At 36.7% G+C, this 23,822-nt stretch overlaps 1 protein-coding gene across 5 annotated transcripts in view; it reads right to left on the bottom strand.

The window, feature by feature from the left end:
• Positions 1-23,822, bottom strand: part of LOC126760408 (galactokinase-like) — a 72,381-nt gene that overhangs the window by 39,543 nt on the left and 9,016 nt on the right. For all 5 annotated transcript variants that reach the window (XM_050476010.1, XM_050476009.1, XM_050476006.1 and 2 more), the window contains 4 exons: positions 23,491-23,627; positions 17,900-18,088; positions 17,603-17,728; positions 2,387-2,574 (listed from right to left, as the gene is read on the bottom strand). In XM_050476010.1, coding sequence (XP_050331967.1) covers positions 2,387-2,574; positions 17,603-17,728; positions 17,900-18,088; positions 23,491-23,627 — 640 coding nt within the window. The remainder of the gene's footprint in view (positions 1-2,386; positions 2,575-17,602; positions 17,729-17,899; positions 18,089-23,490; positions 23,628-23,822) is intronic.

Raw genomic sequence — 23,822 nt, 5'->3', positions numbered from 1 at the left:
ACACAAAGGCGCACACAAAACCAATTGCTATGCAAAGCCCGCGCCAGCTTCGTGTTGCATTAAGCGACAAATGAATGCAACAAATGGCCAGGCGACAAAGTGTTAAAACAAACGCTGCGGGATATGATCAAGCACACATACATAACTATAAACAAATATATTTATACACTATACATGTGTACGTATTTATGGTAGCACAAATATTTAAAATTGTTGAGCATGCCCAGCGCAAAATAGCTAAGAAGAGTAAAGAATAATATGTATAATCTATATATTATTTATTTTTCGTCCCCGATCAATATTTTTAAGTTATTACAGAAAATAATAATTTTGCTCTAAACACAAGCGAAGCACTCTAGAATCGCTTAACACTATTTCTTACGTTTATAACCTCAAAAGATAAGGGACTGAGTATTGTCTGGGCTGCCAGAAAATAAACATACAATTAAGATGATTTTGGGTTCATTAGAAGTTATAAATAACCGGTTCTATAATATATTATATAAATTCGACACATTCCAACTCAGTGGAAACCCATTAAGCCCACCTTAGTGGAGTTTGAATTTTCCTTCAGGGCACCTTCAATTAATGGAAATAAAAACTCACACATCTAAACACAAACAGCGTTAGTAATTTAATTGGACGTGTCTGCTGGGGAATGGGAATAGGCGAATGCATACAATATTTGTTGCATACTTTTGGCGGCTAAGCAAATATGTGGAAACAAACGACATGAATACGGGATAGAAGTAATTTTTGTATCTTATTTGCTGTTTCTATTTATTAAAAATATGTCAGCTTTAGAAATAGTTGAAAAGAACATGCTGGTGTCTGTTAGCAAATTAATTTTTGAATTGAATCCACACATATTGATCACATGGAGACTGCAAATATAATTTAAGTTTAGTTTGAGGAAATAATTTACTTTTTTTTTAATTTAAAAGAAAAATTATTTATATTAACATTACTCAAAAAAATTTTAATTTATATTTGTTTCAATATGAAAGATTTGATGGCGAAAATTCCGCAATTACGACGTAAGTACCAAATCCGATACGAAAAGTGGCTTGATTAGGCAACTCATTTATGATAACTGAAGTGTAATGCAATGCGATGCAAATTTCTAATTAAAATATGATATGTAGTCGTAAGCAATAGAAAACTCGATTTCGATTTTTATGAAAATACGTTGTTTTGCCTTTTAGGTGAAAATATACATACATATATATATATATATATTTTTTTTCGAAGATAACCTTTACGAAACCAGCCTGGTTCGATCTCTTTACTGTACGAAATATTTCTTAATCAGGTGGCAACTCTTTTCAACACATATTTTTGCATTGGTTCATAAATATCTTTGACGTGTGCTCACATCTTTATTCTAGTCTTCTACGTCATCTAATTTTATGAACTTTAATTTGCATACTGATGGCTTCTTTCTCAAAACAGGGTTTGTGGTTTTTCATTCTCATACAATTTTTTTAAATTTTCATAAATATAAAACAGAGACAAATATTTCTTAAATATCTTCCTCTCCCTCTTATGATATAATCTATTTAAATATTCGAAAAGATGGCAATACATACCTTTTTTCAAGAGAGCAATTTGAAATTTAGTTTGTTCAAAGAAAGTTTAAGCTCAGAATAGTTTAGAAGTCAAATTATGTTAGGTTAGGTTAGGTTAAAAAATCAATCCTGTGATGAAAGCCATTAAAGACAGCTTGGATAGCTTAAAACCTCAATCTTTTGTTCTACTTAAAACTCCGAATATCGATCGTCAACAGGTTGACAATGGAGATAAAAGTTCCCGAATGCTTTCACTGGCTTACAAATTTAATAAGTCTTATCTTATAAGACAAAATGAAGCTTTTTCAGAACAAGTGGATCTCCAGCGTAAAGTGGAACTATGCTAAGTTCAAGGCAGGCAAGAGGAAAACAGAAACCCAACTCGTTTCAGAGCGATTTCATTGGAACAAGCATGCACACTCGAAAAGTCAAAATACATATTTTTTTAGAAAGTTTTTTTGAGTTCCATATACTTTATCGGCTCTTCTTCTACAGAAAAGATGTGGGAATAATCTGTTTTTTTTTCTTATACGATATAAGTTATCATATTTTTTATTATACAATGATTTGTTATAAATATGATAAATTTGTATAAAAGCATTATAGCAAGTCTTTCCTTAATTTCTATTACATTCCCTATAACTCACCCCATTTACACTCCTTCACATCTGCCACCACCTCATAGCTTACCAAACCCAGTGCTCATCATTTAAATACCCTGCTTCACAATGCGAATTAAGCGTCTGCTTTACTTGCACCAACAATAATAACAACAACAGCAAAAGCAGTAGAAGTGCAATTGTAATAGCATTAATTACCTGACAAATTCTCCACTGTGGCATCTCTGTAGCTTGTCTTTTCCATTAGCTTGAGTGCCTGGCCGCATTGTTTGCGTCTTGTCGGATATTCACTCTTCGATAATTCGTGGCGCACACCTGAATTGCAAATTAAAACCACCAAGTCCTCAGAGCCGCCAAGAAATGGTATTTGGAATGTTTCCAGTGAGCTGCAAAGACAAGCAGAGTTTATAATAGAAGCAACGACAACAATTAGTGCCAAACTCATGCATATTCTTTTCAGCAAAGAGACACTAATGCAGAAGAGCAACCTAGGATACTAGCGAGCAAACAAAAAAATTATATCTGAAGAAAATAAATATTTAAGGTAGGAGGTGTATGAAAAACTTTTAAGTAAAGAGAGTTATTGCAAAGATTTTGTTGGTAGCATCATACTATATAAATTTGGAAAAACACATCCATAGTCTACTCTACAATCCCACATCTATCATCATATTATGGGAGACAACTTATAGATGCTCTCTCGAACAAAAAAATCCTTAAAAATAGCGAGAAATATTTTTTTTTGTAATTTCTTGCCCGGTAAGTCTAAAAATTTTCTTCTGAGAATAAAATTAGCAGTTGGTTTTACTAAAGAGATTGTATCCACTTGCGAATTTTAAAAAATATTTGTATATCCTGATCAGGGTATATTAAGTTGGACCACTATAACATATATAGCTGCCATATAAACTGAACGATCGGAATCAAATTCTTGTATGGAAAACTTTCACATTTGACAAGATATATTCACGAAATTTGGTATAGATTATTTTCTAAAGCAACAATGTAATCTCCAAAAAATTGTTGAAATTGTTAAACTCGTTTTTCTCGAAGCGGACTGATCGACTTGAAATTTCCTCACTAAGCTTTTAAATATATTTTTCAGGTAATGATCGAAGAAATTTGATTTGACTTAAGATAATCATTTCAATTTTTAAGCCCTCTCAAATGTAAATTTTTTCACGAAAAACGATTTTTAGCAAACCTCAAATTTTTGACTACTTGAAAGCGATAACAATTTTTTTTTAGCAAATCATTTTCTCCGATGAGACTCACTTTCATCTGAGTGGTGCGGTAAATAAAAAAAAAATGTAGATTCTGATGCAAAGCATATCCAAAGAGTATTCTGACAGTTGTGATTTTTGGTCTGGTGTAATCATCGCTCCGTACTTCTTTCGAACTGATGCTGGCGACCTCGTTACGGTCAATGGAGAGCTGTATAGATCGCTGATAACCAACTTTTTATGACAACAATTGGAAGATTTTGATCTCGACAACATTTGGTTCCAACCTGACAAGGCTATGTGCCACACAGCACGTGCAAAAACCAAAGTATTGCGAGAAAAGTTTGGGGATTCGCTTATTTTAAGAAATTGTGACATTGAATGGCCTCCAAGCAAATATGATTTAACAACATTTGACTACCCTTTATGTGGTTATTTGAAGTCAATTGTCTACGCCAAACTCTCTTCAAGCTTCAGAAGTCAATATTGAATGTGCTATCATAACATACGACGTGATTTCGTGGAAAAAGTAGTCGTGAATTTTGATCATCGAATACGTTCCTGCGAAAGCCCTCAAGACCATTTGAAACATTCATGTACAGTTCTACAGAATTTTCAAATAAAAAGAAAACGTATCTTTGAGACGAATTAAAAAAATTACGGCAGTTGGGGCATACTGAGGAAAGTGTGTTAAGAAAATAAGTCCCCATTTTTCTAAAATTCTTTTTGTTTTTCTTCAACAGGCTAAGTGTCGTACTGGTCTTGTTTGCAGTAGATCATTTATTAAATTGTAATGGGATGATCAATATTCAAAGAAGCATTTATCAGACTAGCCGGTATCCAAGTCCGGTAAATACCCTAGTATTCATAAAACCGTGTTCTTCGGTAACGTTGTTGAAATCAACAATACCATAGCATCAACCCCACATTTCACCCCCTAGGAACATCAAGAGATCATTCCTCAACTACGTCGACGACATCAGACAATACGTCACAACACCTTCACCGACTCCCTTCCAGTGAATGGCGTACTCGGAGTAAAACCAACACCCATTGCAAACGAAGAGCTCGAGTTGCCGCAAGAAATTAGAGTGACCCTTTCGCAGCTTCGTTCTGGAGAGGTAGCAGGTGAAACTCCTACTTCCTCCGCATGACACTAGTCACCTCTTTGCATGCCCCACCAACCCCACTCAGCTGACTCCCCTCTCTCTTTGGTCTTACCCCGTCAAAACGGCACTCTTCTTGGGCCTTCCGTTGGATGACGTAGACGACAACTTAGCTAATCTTTACCATCTTAACGGGGACTAGGTACCCGCTATAACAACAACAACATCGACCCCACATTTGTTTTAGGTCCGTTTTTTTACCTGAGATGAATGCTGTCGGCTCGGTTCCAGTTACATTCAACCGACTGTTGTGTGAAGTAGACTTTAGTGAAATCTATTTCGATCAAAAAGGTGCCTTCCTGTTAAGTGGCGCTTTTTCCAAGATTCCGATCGCTGTCAATATAGTTTCTTATTGGGTGAAAAATATCTGACAGAATCGATAGCAAATAACAAAGAAATGGTTTTACTTTTTTACTTCAGAAGAATTCTAAGAGAGGTGGGGACTTAAGATTCTAAAGAAGTAAAAGCTAAGCAACCAACCAGAGTTCACTTTCACATTTAAGTTTTATTGGCACTTACTTCATTACATGTTTTTAAATTTATTCCTAAATTTTCTTCTATAAATTCTTTTTTTTTTTAATTAAGTAATTTAATCAAAGCATTTTTTCTAAAGATGTGGTCATTGAAAAGAGTACTGTGCTTAGGCGGTTATTTATCAAACCAGCCAAGATTCTAAATAACAAATACATATATACTAACATATCTATCCATATACTTAGTTAGCACCTAGTAATTTCAGTCACTAACAGTTAATTAGTTAATATATACTTTCGCATATTCAGCACTACCAGCAACCCAATCCTGCTACCTACACATACATATACAAGTATATGTACGTCTTCATGCATGAATTCGCTCATGTGGTCGCTTGAGGCCACCACCTTTGCATAAATTAGCCAGTCATTGTGGCTACTTTTGTTCGGTTGAAGAAAGAAATCCGAGACCTAAAAACGACAACAAAAAAGCAAAAGCAATTAGGTTCGAGCAAAAAGCAAAAACAAAGTTCGGTAGGTGATGCAGATTGTTTTTGCCAGCATTTCAGCAAATAGTTTTGCAAAGCAATGACATATTCCCCCACTTAACACACACCAACACACACATCCTCACACGCTGCACCTGCATATGGTTGGCAAACACAGGCGAGTAAAAAGCTTATAACTGCACCGTTATAAATGGTTCCGCATATGTATATACACTATTTCCTTGTGACTACCTATGTTGGGTGCACGTTTGTAGGGTTTTCAATTACGACAACAAAATCTCTATTTTCAGCCAGATGTCGATGGCCATACATATATACAAGTATAACTGTACAATATATATCTACACAATTCCAGCTAAACTCGTACTTGGCCATTGTCCATGCAATGTGGCTTCCGTCTGCCGGATTTTAAGCATTGAAGCGCACAAAAACGACGACCACAAAAACCACTTGGGCCACTGTCAGCTTCAGGTAGTCGCCATAGAAGCAAAAAACAATGCATGTGAAATAAATAGGTGACAAAAAATTAGATAGCGGAAGTAGTGCTTTGCAATGGCAGTCAGCAGTTGCACAGAGGAAGGAGCCGGAAGTGTTGCAAGAGCTGCCCGTAAGGAATGAATTACATTGAAAAAGCTGTAAATGAAGTTAGTTAAGCGCATATGTTGGCTGAAATTCGAACGAAAATGGAAATGAAGGAGTGGAAATTAAGGTAGACGCTCTAAATGGTGAGCGGGTGTAGGAGAAAAGGAGTTGTGGAGGAGCTGTAATCACTTGTGCAGCTCACAAGTGTGGTGCGCTGAGACCGGCATCAGCTGTTGCGGCAACAAGCTGCGTATATTTTATTGAGAATGCGAAGCGTTTTGAGTGGAAAACTGTGTTACGCATATAATTCATGCACTGATATACTCGTACAAGTATATTTGGGAACGTGGAATGGAATGCTAAAAGGTATGAAATTGTTTGAAAAAAATGAGACTGACTGCCCAAGTCCTTATGTTAGTTTTCAAACGAAGCCTATCTCAACTTGAAAAAAAAGAATTGAAAGAAACTAAAAGAGAAAAGGCCTACAGAAATTAATAATCGCAGCTAGATAGGGAACATGTGCACACCTATTTTTATTTCCAGGGCTCGGGAAATATCTGGTTCATTATTATTACGCTTAGGCGAAATGATATTGTGATCTGAAAAACAAAGCCTCTTAATTTTATTAAGATATCACACATACTGACAAATATATAATATATATTTTTCACAGAATAGAACCCACTGTAAAGATAGAATCCACATATTCGGCATATGGTATGAAAGAAAGTAAAATAAAAGGTTTAAAGCAGATATTTCCTAAACTTCCCCATCTAAATATTCTTTCTGATCATATTTTAGCTTTCGGACAATTAGTTTAGTCGTGTTTAACTCGCATAATATAAAATGTCATAAAGGTACATGCAAATTTCGTACATTCATAAAAATTTACATACATATTCAATTTCATTTCCATTGTTGTTGGCAAATTTTAGTGAGAACTGTTTCAAGTACTTTAGTTGAATGAATGGAGTCGAGTGATTTTTGTTAAGCAAATATGAATTAAAATAACTCGAAAATTGTTTGGAATATGCAAATGTACAATGAACAGTTGCGAGAACTAAGTTGAGCTAACTGTAGTGAAGGTTTGGTAACTTTGCAGAGAGATAGTATGGTATATTTTATAGAGGAACATTTTACTGAGCTTCTGAACCTCTTTAGTACAGATTTAGTACAAAATAAAACTTTAAAAAATGTTACTTTCTTAACTTGGTAAAGTTGCTAAATATTCTCAACATATATCGAACATTTAATAAGGTCAACGAGATTTAAAAATAGCAAACAAGGTCTTAAATGATTTGGTGGGGACCAATTTAATTAATTTTGGCGTTCAACTAAATTTTATTTGGCAAAAGGTTTACAAGAATAAGGAAAATCACTTTAAGTATGTGCACCGATGTCAGCACCAAAACTAATAGTGTATCCAAAATTGTACATTCATTTAATTTTGCTACGATATCTTGTTTAGAAATATATTAAAAGCATAAGAACATACATTTTTGAAAATTCCTATATTACACTGGTAAACACTGTTTTTGTCACATGAACTTTGTTATGATTTTTATTAATGTTGGTGTACCCTCATTTAAAATATATAACAGTTTTATTTCTATCACATCCAGTTTTCTTGTGACAGCTACATATTCATTTCTGACCTCATTTACGTTTCTTTGTTTACATAACTGCATTTAGTCGACTGTGTAACTATTGTGTTTGCTAAATTACATTTTATTTACATTAGTTAGATCGTAAATATGCCACGAAAGTGTTTGAACAACCCGGACAATTTTTGTTATGTGTGTGGAGAATTAACTTTTACATCTCAGCGTCGAAATTTCACATCACTAATTGAACATTGCTATTTAGACTTCTTTGGTTTTTCTGTGAGGAATCAAGACAAATCCTGGAGTTCCTCATAAATGTTGTGTAACGTGTGTGAGGCTCATTTTAGGTCGGGCTAAACAAGAACCTAGACATTTGTCATTTGCTATACCAATGATTTGGACGGAATCAAAGGATCATGTAAGTGATTTTTATTTTTGTTTGCCTCAAACAAAAGGTATTACTAACAAATCCAAACACACTATCCAGTATCCAAACTTGTCTTCGGCCAAGAAACCCATCCTACACAGTGCCGAACTGCCTGTGCCGATGCCTCCAAATCGATCAAAAAGTGAGAATTCTAGTCCGAAAGATGGAGATGGATTTTTATTTCTAAAGGAGAGATTCCCTAAACTTAGCGAGGCGAAAATCAAAGAGGAAATATTTGTAGGCCCACAAATACGGCAATTGATGAAGGATAAGAGCTTTGAAGAAAAACTGAATGATCAGGGAAAACTCGCCTGGAAATGTTTTGTGAATGTTGTTTAAAGTTTTCTAGGTAACCATAAAGCGGAAAATTACAAAGATTTAATAAATGAACTTATGAAATCATTTAAAGCTTTGGGGTGTAACATGTCCTTGAAAATACATATGCTGAACTCTCATCTGGATTTCTTTCCGGCAAATTTGGATGCTCTGAGTGACGAACAAGGTGAGAGGTTCAATCAAGGCATTTCCTTAATGGAGAAGCGTTATCAAGGGAAATGGAGTCCAGGAATGCTAGCAGTCTATTGTTGGAGACTTAAAAGGGACCTACCGGAAGCCAAATGTTCAAGAAAATCATAAGTATCTATGTATTAGATATTAGGAAATAATTCTGTAAGTGTGGCTGAATTTTGTACTTTTTTACGAAAATATATGTTTTCATGTCACAAGAAAACATGATGTATACATTTTTTTTCATTGATATATTATTATTTGGTGGCCCTAGTATATTGAAAATTTGATATAAATTTTCATGTGACAAAAAAAATTACAAATTAGTTGACCAGTGTTATGTATTTAGAGAATTCTTCAACTGATTTGACGTATTTTATTATTATTTACTTTGACCTTCATACAGATATCTCACAGATTGAGCAATATTTTCGGTAAAATGTCATACTGTGGCGGAAATTGAAACCTGGACAAGTTGCCAGGTAGCAGTTATAGCGAAAATGCATCATGTTGGTGTAAGATTTGGTCGAAAAGATTTTTTTGTATAAATAAAAGAAATATATGCTGTTTCGTTAACTACTGATTTGTTGTTTGGGACTTACAGTTTAGAAAGTGAAAAAAATATAAAACATGGCAAACCTAAAAAAATTACTATCGTGGAAAAGAGCAATATTTTAACTTTGCGAAAGAAAACCTTAGCGTTTGGAGGATCAATGAAAGAGTTAGATTCAAGAAGTCTGCCGTCGGAGATTTTTTGAAAAATTTCTAAGCAGTGGGTCTCTGAGTAGACAACCAGGCTCAGAACCGGCGAATAGAATGCGTTAGTCTAAAGGATCGATTCAAAACTGCTAAAGACATCAGGGTAGTGACCATAAAAGCCCTTGGAACTGAAATCACTGCAAGAACTATACGAATCAAGCTCCGGGATGCTGGTTTGAACGCTCGACGACTTGCAAAAAGCCAATTTTGACTAAAAAAATGCGTCAAGAACGCCTCCGGTGACTCTGTTGAACGCTATAGCGAAAGTCCGTCCGAAGAACGATTAAGCAGGGAGGCAGCCGAATAGTTTGGTAATGCTTTTCTTACCTTAGACTTAGAAGACTGGCTCTAATAGATCGAACAGTAAACGCAATTACGTACCAGCAAATACTGGAGGAATATTTAACACCTTCAGCTGAAGAGCACTTTTCGTAAGAAAACGATATTTTCTTCCAGAATGATTCTGCGATATATCATTGTGTCAAAATGGTAAGTATCAATTTTTTCATGCCTCTAATTTACAAAAATTATTTCATTAACAATATTAATTGTACCTTTTTTATTTTTTTATGTAAAAGACATCCTCTCACAAAATGGAATTTTGACGTTAGAATGGCCAGGCAACAACCCTGAATTAAACCCCATCGAGAACCTTTGCTATATTGGAAAGACCAGGATGGTAAAGAAGAGACCCAGTACCTTAGCTGAGTTGGATAAAATTTTGGAAGATGAAATCGCAGCACTGCGCGTAAGGCCGCTATAGAAAGCAAAGGAGACTCAACAATATATTAGTTTTTAAATTTTTGGAGTATGTAATATACACTCTACCTGACGATTAAAAATTATTTTTGTAAAAAACTTAGCACTAAAATTATGTAAACATTTATTATTTTTTACTATACAAAAACAATTTTTTTTCTCTCTTTGTTTTAGACCGAAATTGCGGCCGCAATTGGATTTCAACAATTTATTTAACCATTATACACCCAATAAATACACATAAAAGAAATCATTTTGTATTTGTCATAAAAGTATTTATATAATATATAAAAAATCAGACTGGGATAATCAATTTTGGGATGGTTACACTGAGACGATCCTTTAACTTTATATAGGAATATAATAAGCACACACAATATTAAACTTCATAAGCTAAGACACTTGGCCGAAAACAATAAGAAAAACCATGACTTTTTAATTGTCCGTATTTCAATTTCCGCCACTGTATTTTGGCTCGGAGGTACACGTTTCTGGTACAATAAAGTTTGGAAAATTATGGGCCGGTATTCACCATTTTTGGGTAATAGTTGATATACCTTGAACGAACTAATTGTGCTAAGATTTATTCCGATGTCTTCATTGGTACTTGCTTTATACACTCTAAGATGTATAAGTTCAAATAACGACAGATTTGGTACAAAAAGTTACGTAGTCGGTGAGTTATGAGCTTTCATCTAATAATAATCGAAGGCACATCTATTGTTCAATTACATACCGATTCACGTTTACGCAAGTTAGTTTTAATGTTTCTTATATTTTTAAGGAAGTTTTCAGCAAGGGATTAACTAATATGTATAACCTCAGAAAATGCTTTAAACATTGGCATGCTTCTTTTTTTTCTATAATTCCATGAAAACATATTTAAAGGGGAAAAATTCTATAAGTACCATAACACTGTATAGATTCATATTTCTACCAGTAGGATTCAAACTTAATTGTTATTAGAAATCATTTTCACGAAGAAAAGAACGAAGTATGATAAAAATGGTTAGGCCTTATATATTAGATTGGTCTGGTAGGCTTATTTGTCTCTCATAGGCAATTTTTGCTCCATAGCGATGTAGTGCCGTTTTTCAGTTCATGAGAAAAAGTAAACCTTTATCCGCTGCGAAATTCAATAGGTTCTCCGGCCTACCTATCATCACCTCGTTTAGTGTCTCATATCGTAGGGCATTTAAATACTTAACGGGTTGCCTTGCTAAATGCACAAGATCTACTATACTTCATTGTTTCCCTGGTGTCTTGCTCTTGAAATTTTTGCAGTATTCACGTTCAGTCAGCCCCATTCTGCAGGCGTCTGCCACGACTAGACTGTGACCAGAGAATATTCTAATCTATAAAGGCTGAAAAGGAGGTTTCTATATTTCTGATGTATTGCTTGGTACATGACTTTTGCTGTTTTTCATCCCGGAAGATTATTTTAGTCACCTGTCCAGAACGTTGTGAAGTAATCTAGTTCCCTATCACGAGTTTTTTGTGACCTGGCACAGAGTAGAAGTGAATACGCTTGCTCCTGTTTACATTCGCGACTACTGTTCGGCTTCTCAAGGCACTTCTGATTGATATGTGAAACGGGGGTGTTGACTTGAGGTATTTAGATGCTAACTCTGGAGTTTTCTGCTGATGCAATAGAGGTAATCCCCTTGGCTTTCCCAATAGCAAATACCACTACTTGGAGTATATTGAAACATAGTGGAGTGGTCTGTCAACTTAGAAAACCGCTTGATACCTAATTCTGTACGGCATTTTATAGTTTATGGTTGAAAGAAATACAAATGAAACTAGTTTCTAGAAATCGAAATTTTTTAAACAATTATCACTATTGACTCAAAATATTTCCTTTAAAATGTTATCAACAAAATTAGAAACTCTTTAAATCCACTTCAAGCCCTGTCTTGCTAAAAAAAAAAAACAATTCACGGTGCTATCTCCAACAAATTCTACAAATAGTAGCTAAATATTCACATTATTATTGCCATAAAAATGGCCGCGTTTGGCAGCATAGAAATTTTTGTGCAGCTATGCAACATTTTTTATGCCACACTGTCTGCCAAGACAATGTTTGCGCTTTTTTATTGTCCTGCGCAAACAAATTTATTTACATAAATAAAATGCAAAAGTGAAACACACACACGTGCTGTACTAATAAACAAGCGCACACTAGTGCAGTGCAATGGCACGAATGTGCTGCGGCGGCCGGCATGGCGTATACGCGATATTATTATTACAACGTTATTTTTCTCGCGCAAACCGCCACATAAGCGCGCAACTTTTTCAATTTCACAGCCGCAGCAGCAGCTTGGCATTAGTAATGTGCAGAGTTGCATATGTGCCTGTGTGTATGTGTAGAAAGTGGGTGTGAGTGTGTGTTAAAGCGCTGCGGTTGCCAGCCAGCTGACGCTATTCCTCGTAAATTTGTTGCTGTCTGTCGCAAAAATTCCACAAAAAAATATTACTTTTATTACAATTATTATTTTTTGTTTTTTATCATAATTCGCTACACAAAGCAAATGTGTTGTTTCTATTGTTTTTGTGGGGTTGCTGCAGCGCGATCATTGCAAGAACGCCAAAGTAGTCAGTATGTTGCATTTTTTATGATTTTATTACTTGATTTGTATAATTTTGCATTTATTTTTTTATTTATTTACTTTTTTTGGTGCTACTCATTTTGCTTTGTGATGCATTATCAGCGCATTTTGGCCTTTATTAAGACCACAGATATGTTGTAATGTCCATATGAGCATGTTTGAGTGAGTCTTCGATGTGATTTTATGGCTGCCCTGTGTGAGCATCTCTATGACTACTCGACTGTGCTGAGCTGTGCCGCATTCGAAATTTATTAAATTATATAGAGCATATAGTATAATAAAAAGTTACTTGGCTGTAAAAGGTCACGTGTGGTGTGTTGAACTGGCAGTCGAGCAGTAAAGGTTCAGTTAATTTGAAAATTAAATACAAAAGCTGATTCAGTAGAAATTAATTAAATATGCAAAAAGCCTGAAATGAAAATAACAGCCAGCAATTGTTCGTGAGCTCAAACACCTTAATGTGAATAACGTTTTTGTTTATCTCACCATCACTCGTTACAATGATACTGATAGCATCGCAAAACGCCATGGAGGTGGTCATCAAAAGACTGCAACGTCTCGTGAGATGGTTCGGAAAGTGAAGAAGCGACTTAGGCGAAATCTACGACGAAGTGTCAATCAAATGGCTAAAGAACTGAAAATATCCGACCGCAGCATCCGACGCATATTGAAAAATGAGCTCAAGCTCAAGCCTTACAAGTTCCAAAAGGCCCATGATCTCACACCGAAGCAGCAACAAGTAAGGCTTGAGAGAGCGAAGCAGTTGCTTCGCTTGGCCGAAAGCGGTCAAATTCCGAACATTGTGTTTTCTGACGAAAAAACCACTTTAGCAATTCGTAAACTCTCAAAACGATAGAGTTTACTTGACAGACCGCTCATATGAGAATCTAAGTCACCACCATCTTCGCCATCAGGAGGCATCACCCGCCACAAATAATGGTTTGGGCCGCTGTCACCGCAGATGGGCGCTCTCCAATTATTTTCATCGAGCCTGACGTCAAAGTAAATGCGACATATTATCGGTAAAGTGTTCTGGAGGCTGCTTTGAAGCCGTGGGCAAACAAACATTTCGGTCGCAAACCATGGACGTTTCAACAAGACTCAGCACCGTCTCACAAAGCGCGAGTGAACCAAGTATGGCTGAAAAACAACGTTCCGAACTTCATTACGACCACACAATGGCTCTCGAATTCACCAAATGGATTATTCTCTCTGGGCCATTTTGGAGAGCAAAGTCCGAACAAAAAACTACACCAGTCTCGTGATGCTGAAGAGGGCCATTGTCCGTGAGTGGGCCAAAATAACGGCAAGTCACATTCGGGCAGCTTGCGATTCGTTTTTTGACCGTCTCAAGGCCATAGTTAAGGCAAAAGGTGATCATAACGAGCAAAAGTGAATTGGTCCTGAATTTATGAATATTTTCACACATTTTGTACTTTAAAATAAATAAAAATAATTTTCCAAACCGAATTTATAGCTTTTTTAATTGGTTACACCGAGTTCCGGACCCTGCAAAGGAATGAATTCACTCAAGTTTACCAAAGACTTGACGTTTCAGCTATCAACAAACCCTTATTATACTCTTATTAGCACGGTCACTTACTACAATCTTCACTTATTTTTGAATTTTCTTTAAAAGATCTTGAGCTAGTTCCCAACTGGTACGAAAATGTTAACCTTACAGCTAAAACCTAACCTCAAAATAAATTTCTAAAAGAGCATGCATAAGGTATTCTACTTCAAAACTGTATATTTTGCAATTTTCTTAGAATATGAGAGAACTAATTCCCAACTAGTTTCAAATGATACTCATAAAATCCAGAACTTGTCTCCAAATGTTACTGCAAGTGTCTGTACTTGTCTGACTATTTGAAGCTAAAAACAATTCTCTTACTATCCTATAAAAAACTTGTATGAGAAAGATCGAAAACAATATCCCACTATAATTACTAAAACGACATATAATCACATAAAACACTCAACATTAAAAATTTGTGTAATATATCTCAAGAACTGTGACATTTATTTCTTTATTCCGTTTTGTGTGCAGAGCGCGCCATCTATTAACTCGATATGTAAACATCCAATATATTTGAGAAAGCCCCAAAATAATATCGTTTTGCATTCAGTCATACAGTTTAGCAAACTTTTTATCCATTTCATAGAATTATTCGAACTTTGCTGTCGAACATTGTTAAGCATGGGATGGAGATAAATCGTCAGTGAGCATGATCCTTTCCGAAAACAAAATTATTTGGCTTCCACAAAGAAAGAAATTATTATTACCATATTGGCCATCCCGACCTTCTGATATGACTATCTCTCACTAGTACCGAAATTTCTTCTTTACCGTTCGGGAAGCTCATATAAGTATGTTATTGAAAGATGCGGACTTTGATTGTCGTTATATTCATGAATTAAAAACCTGTTAAAGGGAAGTACATATCTTAAATAGTTTCTGAGTGACGGAATTCTAAAGTGTAGCCGCTCAGTTCAATCAACATTTGTCAGCGGAATAAGTTACCTAACCAAGGTCCTCTACCTATCGCTAACCACTCTTCAAATATGCAAATACACAACGCTACTAGAGGTCATCAAATAATCTACGTTCCCTCCAGGGCTGAAGAAGTGAACCATGAACCATCAACGTTCATGGCCGACAATCAACCGTACTGTTTCGAGGACAAAATTCTACGATAAGAAAAATTAAACTGGGGTTTTACTGGGAGGTATCTTCTACCTCTAAAATTTAACTCCTATAATTTGAAACTCAACAGCCAGAGGAAATTTTCATCACCTCATACGCAAACGATTGCAGGATATTGAAGTGAAGCAATGAAATCGATGGCATGAGTTCGAAAATAAACAGCTTTTTACCGAACTTTCTGTTTTTTCTCCACAAGGAACATGAAACTCTCCCTCGTCAAATACACAGTAACCATATTTACTAACTGAACGTAGGAATACAGACTGGATCTTAATATCACAGTGCATGATGTTTAAATTCTGAATATCAACACTGCGCAAGCAAGTTGCAACAAAATCTTCAAGTACCTAACCCGCTGCTCGTGTGGAAAGGACAAAGAAATGTGTTTCATCAACTAAGCTGCAACGATGTGGTCGCATCTATATGTTGCGGAACTCAGACGAAGGCTCTTCAGACGTGGCCGAAAATTCGTACAATTACAGGATGCCTCTTGATGTCCCCGTCGAACACCTACATAGTGAGCCAACATACTTCCCTTATGCACTTCCCTCGAGGCAGTTTTTGCTGGGATGTTTTCACAGAAACCAAACGGAAAGCTCGAGTAACCCCGAGAATTTAGAGTGGCCATTCCGCTACTTCGTTCTGGATGCTGTAGCAAATTAAACTGTTACTTATCCCGAATCGACCAAATGCTTATATGTTCAGCGTGACTCTAACCACCTCTTTGCATTCCAACCGAACCCCATTCATCTAAAAACCTCTCCCTATGGTCCAACCTCGTCTTGCTTCCTGGGCGTACCATTAGATGATTCCGATGACAACCAACCTGAATCTTACCATTCAAGCGAGGATTAGGTAACCGCTACAAAATAAAAACAACAGCAAGACCTATTTTTCGACGCCGGATATCGAAATTAACTCAAAAAATATTAATTTGTTTCTTAATAAGTAGCAATTTATGCATAGAGTAGTTTTTATACGAGATGCAATATGGGAACCTTTTATTAAAACTTTCTCCAAGGGCTACCGCGAGATGACGGACCCTCTGCAGTCTATACAAATAGTGGTACTTTTTTCAATATCTTTTTAAGACGAACCAACGTTTTCGAGCCAAATTTTGTTCAGGGATAACTCCATTTTTGGCCCTATAAGTATGTAAACAAGCGAAATTGCAGCATTTGGGACGAAGAACAACTTGAATAGATTCAAGAGCTGCCATTTTATTCAGAAAAACAACGGTTTGGTGTAGTTTGTGGGCCTGTGGAATCATCGTTCCATATTTTTTTTTTCAAAGATGATGCCGGTGAGAACATAACCATCAATGGCTGCCGTTATCGTGTCATGATAATGGACTATTTCATGCCTGAAATTGGAGGTCGTGAATTAGGCGACACTTGGTTTTAACAAGACGGTGTCACTTCCCACATATCGCATCAATCAATTGATTTATTGAGAGAACACTTCAGTGAGCAGATAATTTCACTTTTTGGGTCGGTCGGTTGCCCACCAAGATCGTGTGATATCCCACCGTTAGACTTTTTCCTGGGGGATATGTAAAGTCCAAAGACTATGCGGACAATCCCGCTTCGATTCAAGCCTTGCAGCAAAACATCACGCATATCATTCCGTCATTGAAAATTGGACTCAATCGACCGACCATCTAAAACGTAACGCCGGCCAACATTTGAAAGAGATGATCTTCCAAAAATAAATACCAAAGAATGATCTCGCGAATGATAATAAGCATTTACCATTATGTTTGAAGTTTCTTTGTTTTAAAAAAAGTAGGGATCCTCGAAATGGATCACCTTATATATGTTATACTATATATATACAGAGCTGAAAAAAGCAGCTGAAGAGTTTGATAACAAAACATCACTTATAATATTTTCAACCTTTAGTCGATTTACTGGCAAAAAATTGACGAAATTTTAAAAGTTCGCCACCAGAATTTTGTCAGTACAAACATTATATGCAAGCTCCAATGAAACCAAAACATACAGAAATCCAGTCGGAATTTCAATTTAAGCAGCTCATAAACACTTTCTGCGCTTTTTTGTATTTTTCTACAAAAAATTATTCAACTCACCGACAATCAAGCAGCAGTGCATTATTCCTTTGGCCGGCGACGGAAATCATTTGGTCCATAATACCACAGGGCATACCAGCGAATTTGTGTTCAGCGGCTTGGCAAACTAAAGCGCGTTTCTGGTTGCTGTAATTTTTAAACGAAAAATTAAAATCAAAAGGAAATAAAAATTAAAATAAAGCAAAATAAAAAGAGCCAAGTTGTTGACTTGCCAACCAAGCCAAAAAAATAAAAAATATGTATTATATAATACATGCAAAAGTTGCACAAAGAATGCTTGATTGCTAATTTACTCACCTTGCAAGTTGCTTGTTGGCCAACTGCTCCATTAACGTCACAGTGGCCACCTCAACTGCTGCACTGGAAGACAAGCCGCCGCCCACCGGTACATTGGAGGCAAACACAGCATTGAAGCCGGGCAGCTGACCTTCCAGTTTCGATTCGATGGCAAAATGGTGAATCACACCTTTCACGTAGTTCGCCCATCTGCAAGGAGAAAGAGAGAGAGAAGGAGGTAATACAATTGTCGAAATTCTCAAAAGTGCATGCTGAAGCTAAAGTTCTCTGCTGCATGGATGGACAGGTGGACCACTGGTCGGCTATGTCAAAGCATATTTAAATTTCCGAGGTGAAATTTGCTTTTTGCCACTGACGAATTTACCGTTTTTAGATGGCTTGGCGAAATCTCAGCATTGATTACAAATACATATACAAACACAAACAAGCCACAAAGCGCATATTTACAAACACACACACACAATCATTCTCCCACACACACACACATTGCTGCATGTAAACCACTTTCAACTCGTTTTTGCATTTCCTTTGTGGCTTTACAGTTGAGTAGTTGAACTTTACAATTTGACCACATGTATTTGCACGCACGCACACACACACAAACCGGATTGCACTTGCTTAACTATGTTTGGTATATGCATGCATGTATGTGTGTGCGTGTGCATATGAATTTCTAACACCGCATTTCTCTGCCTTTTACTTTGGCTTGTTTATTTGTTTATTTGGTCGGCAAACGCTCTCCTTTCACTCACTTGACAGCACATATCAGGAGAACGGGCCAACCATCCGGCAAACGAGTTGACAGCCTGTCAGAAAGCACCATTCACCAACTTTTTGTGACGCACAAATTGTTGTTATGCGCTCTTTGCAATGTATGGCTGCATGCATGTGTGTGTGTTTGAGTTCATGCAAAGAAAACCGAACTATGTTAAATACTGGAGTGGAGTGGCCATTGGTGGCTTGGAGTTGTTATGCAAGCAACTGGCTGTAATCTCATTGCGATTTTGAGGATTCCTAAAGGACTTCTAATAAGTGCATATATGGCAGGGAAAACAATAACTATAGTGATTGTGACCAAAAGTGTATGCTTGTATGTAAACATCTTGGATATATTTTCTCCCTAAAGGCCTTGTAGTTTTTGCATAAAATATTTGCCGAAATAAACTCCTCAAATAAAGTTCTCTCCCGACGAACAAAGAAAAAACTTTACAATTCTGTCACCCTCATCATTTTCATACTTGTTGTTGTTGTTATTGTTGTAGCAGTTATATGGTGCGAAGGAGGTGCCGAGTACCACAATCGATGGAACGATGAGCTGTACGAGATAAACGGCCATACATGGCTGAGTCAGGTTGTCCGGATGGAAGCGAAAACTCCAGCCTTGCAGGTTTTCAATTCAGTACCCGCCGATGGAAGCAGAGGAAGACATCCGCACCGTTGGAGATATTTGGTGTAGAAGATCTGGCTGCACTTGGTATCTCGTATTGGCGCCAAATAGCGAAAATAAGGTACGAATGGCGAACTGTTAATAAATCGTCTAGAACCGCCTAAGAGGGGTCTACGCCAGTCACAAAAGAAGAAGAAATAAACTCCTGGAATAAACTACAAGCAATTCATCAAAGCCTTCAATCGGGCCTTTGACATACAACGCCTACAGAAAGTGCTTCTATACAACACTACTTAACATAACTATATACTGAAGATAATATATTATCAGACAATAAGTAGGTTAAATAAGCCTATCTCACAGCCCACTATATTTACTTAAACAAAGACTTGTTGAAAGAACATATTACGAACAACTATTCGTTGAATATGAAAATGGGTTAAATCAAATGATAACCACATCGACCCCATATAATAATGTTGAAAACTAGAAAATGGGCGACAACTTACAAAGCCAAGACGCCAGAAGCATCAACACCTTATATGGAAAAGGAGAGCATCATAGGTATCTGCCACAAAATTCGACGTTTGTCGTGGCAGCGCCCACCTTTAAGAGAGATCCCATACGTCAAGAACTATTCTACCAATTTCAACCAAATTCGGAACATAGCGTAGCATAGCATTATAGTGCCGTTGTTAGCTTAGAGTATGAAAATGGGCGAAATTAAAATACAACCACGCCCTTTTCTAATATAACAAATTTTTTAATTCTATCTAACCACTTCAGTTTCAGTACACTTGTACAATCCAAATACCTATGAACTTATCAGAAGACACCTTTGTGCGTATAGTCCCCTTAAGATATTATATCTAATATCCAAATCGGGCTTGACTATAACAAGCCCCCAGATACCGTTTAAGTGGACTTGACTACGTGTTGCTGATTTTTTACAAAAAATTATGATTAATCTGAAAGTATGAGAACTTCTTTTCGTGACAATAATGTGTCTTGGTGCCAAAAATTTATGAACTTGGGCCATAATAATTTTAGGCATTCAAGGTGCGTTCTAAAGTGAATCTAGCGAATCTTGCTATCTTTATCGATTATCCAGTGAGAATTTCATGACATTTCGTAGATTGAAAGTGAAGTTATTGCGTTTTAAGTGTTAGTATGTTTGTGTTACCGGTGCGAAAATGAGCTTCGAACTAAGAGCATTGAATTTTGTTTTAAAATTGGTAAAACTTTTACCGAAACGTTTCAATTGATGAAACAAGACATGAAATCATCATTGAAATTCATGAAAATGGAATTGAGCATCTCCAAAACATCGATTTATAGCATTTTGACCAAACGAAAGGCGTGTGCTCGGTTTATTCCAAACAAATTGACTGACGACCAAAAATTGCTCAGAATCCAAAACTCGAAGGACAGATTGTGACCGCTTATTTGACCAAATATCACATTTTAACCATTAACCACTCCTCGTATTCACTTGATATGGCACCGTGCCACTGCATTTGCCCATGAAAGAAAAGCGTTATGCAGACGTAGAGGCCATTCATACCACCGGCATTCGGCCATACCGGCCAACGAGCTAAAAACTCGTATGACATGCTTTTGCACCGTGCAAAATGCTGTATTGAAGCGGAAGAAGACTATTTTGAATAAAATAAGTTGATTTTGCCGAAAAAACCATTTGTTTTTGTTTTGTTTTTTAGGTCATGTTAACTTTGGAACTTACCTAGTATATCCAATATTTCCGCTCATCTTCCATCGCAATAAAATCATGTGGAATTGAGCGAAGCACGTGAACAATGCAGAACTATAAGATATTTTTCGTTCGTGAAAGAAAAGTTTATAAATATGTAGTAAGTGAAAACTCTTCGAAATATTTTTTTCTTATCTCTCTAATATCGGATATTAACATGATTCCTTAATGAATACATATATTTGAAAGGAGTAAAAATTTTTACTCGTATAATCTCATCTACTGAGATATGTTTGCCATAGGTTCCGAAAGTCTAAGCGACTGAAAAATGAAATCGTTAGTAGCTATTTAATAATAGCTCGATGGTAATACTTCGTAATATTCCCCTTAAATGCCTTGTAGCGTCCATTTAGTCCCAGTACCATCGCGGATTGGTCATGAGATGAATACATGATTCAGTCGAAATAAAATGTTATTCATTTTGAGGTTCCCTACTCTTTTAAGGAAAAACAAATATAATTGGGAATGTTTTTTATTATGCGAAAGAACATCCCTTGACATTTCTTTTTTGAAGATTATCTTATTCAAATGTTAGCCGCGGCTACGTCTCAGATGACCAATTCCTTGAGTCCAATTTTCAATGACTCGTTAGCGCATTTCGACTGGCATCTGGTTTCATTGCGTGATGTTTTGCTCCGAAACCTGAATCGAAGCGCGACTGTCTGCATAGACTCTAGACTTTACATATTCCACAGAAAAAAGTGTAATCTTGTGATATCACACGGTCTTGGTGCCTAATCGTCCGGCCTATATAGAACGTGAAATTATCTACTCGCGGAAGTGTTCTCTCAATAATTCTATTAACTTATGCGATGTGTGGGAAGTGGCGCCGTTTTGATAAAACCAAATGTTTACAAGCTTCAATTTCAGGCATCAAGTAGTCGGTTATAATGGCGCATTGACGGTTACGTTCTCACTGGCATCATTTTGAAGAAATATGTACTGATGATTCCTCCGGCCCACAAGGCATTCCAAAACGTTATTTTTTCTGGATAAAATGGCAGCTCTTGAACCTCTTCAGGTTCCGGTGAGCTAGAAATGGGCTTCATCGCTGGAAAACATTGGCTCGAAAACGTTAGATATTCTTGAAACTTTTCTGGAGCTCTTAGAGCGAAGTGATATCACATGGAAAGGTCGAGCGGCTGCAGTTATTGCACAAGCTGTATCTTGAACGAGTATGCTTTCAATTTAAGATCTCGATGTTAAACGCGCCAAGTCGCTCCATACGACAGTCCGAGTTGCCGGGTCTTAGCTCCGACTGCTATATTTTCTTCACAACGTGGTGAACGTGATCTATTCGTTCGAATATTATCCAATAATGAATGTTGTGTTTCGAAGTGAGTCATGGTGTGGCGAATAGTATGCTCAATAAGCCGATTAGGTTGATCATAAGTTAAGCGAAGCGCACGAAACATATACTTTACAGAACGTGAATTTCCGTAATAAAGTTGTAAGTCTTTACGTGATGTATAAGTTATGGTATGGATATATGATTATATCGAAATAACATTTATGTAATAATTTTCAAGAACACTGTGGCAATTATATACTTAGATATTTTACATTTTTGTGTATTACATACATATGCATATTTGATACTATATTTCGATTGTCTTGAGGTCTTGAAAAAGCGGTGGCAAAGTGGATTTAATCGGACGCGTATGAAACTGATTTGGAAAAATAAATAAAGAATTTGTGTCTTATTAAGCTAGCCTAAAGCCTTTCCCTCTAGTTCTCTCTGTATATGGTAATAATTTTTTTGCTTGATTTCAAGCTGAGTAGTATAGAAGTATAACTAACTGTCACCCTAATTTCCAATTTCAATATGTAGTAAAGTATCACATTTTCACATGACAGCAAGGAGAACACACAAAGAGCCACGGTGTCCGTATTCCCTTGTTGAAGCAAACACACACATTCTCACATGCCAAGGCTGCGGCTGTGGTGCATTTTCATTTCCATTTTCATTTTATCCTTATTGTTTTCTGCTTTCATTTGAGAAACACGCACACAGTGTGATATTGCTGTTGTTGTCGCAAAAGGTACACACACACGCGAACAACCACAATGACGATGACAGGTGACGGACGCCAACGGCAATTTGCAAAATTTCGGAAAGAAAAGTAACCCGATGCGTGGCTAAAGAGCGGCCTGTTGACAAACATACATACAAACATGTACATATGTATGCATATAAGTGTGGGAGCAATGCAATTGGGCAGAAGGGGTCCACCTAACAAGGAAGTACACAACAACAACGGACAGTAACTACGATAAGAGAGTTCAGGAAATGTTTGATGCCCGAGAGGGTACGCACATACACAAACAATTTACGTTACACTGTTATTCCACACTTAAATTAGAAGCCGATATTTGCGGAGTTTCCTCCAAAATTTGAAGCTTATCTACACTTCGGCTTACTAAGAAACTACTTACTTTGGCAATTCGGGTTTCAAATCCAATAATGAGAACTCCACTTGCTTTGGATCATCGCAGCCAGCACAGTGTGTAAAGACTGAGGCCTTATTGTCCGCACGGCGACCGCCAACGACCAGTGTCACCATGGGCAGCGCCTAGAGAAAGGCATAAAGAAAGAGTGGTATGAGTAAGGAGAGAAGTATATGCAAGCTTGTAAAGAAAAGCTCACAAAAAAACTATGCTAAGTAAGGTAGGAAAATGAGTAGCTTGCTAAAGCATAGACGAATTTGGGCAGCGACATGGCGAAAAACAAAGCAAAGATTTAATACGGTGATTAAAAAAGTTGCCTC

The sequence above is a fragment of the Bactrocera neohumeralis genome, chromosome 5 (assembly GCF_024586455.1).
Source record: "Bactrocera neohumeralis isolate Rockhampton chromosome 5, APGP_CSIRO_Bneo_wtdbg2-racon-allhic-juicebox.fasta_v2, whole genome shotgun sequence".
Taxonomy (NCBI): Eukaryota; Metazoa; Arthropoda; class Insecta; order Diptera; family Tephritidae; genus Bactrocera; species Bactrocera neohumeralis.
Note: the sequence above shows the minus strand (reverse complement) of the source record. Positions and strands in the feature narration are given on the sequence as shown.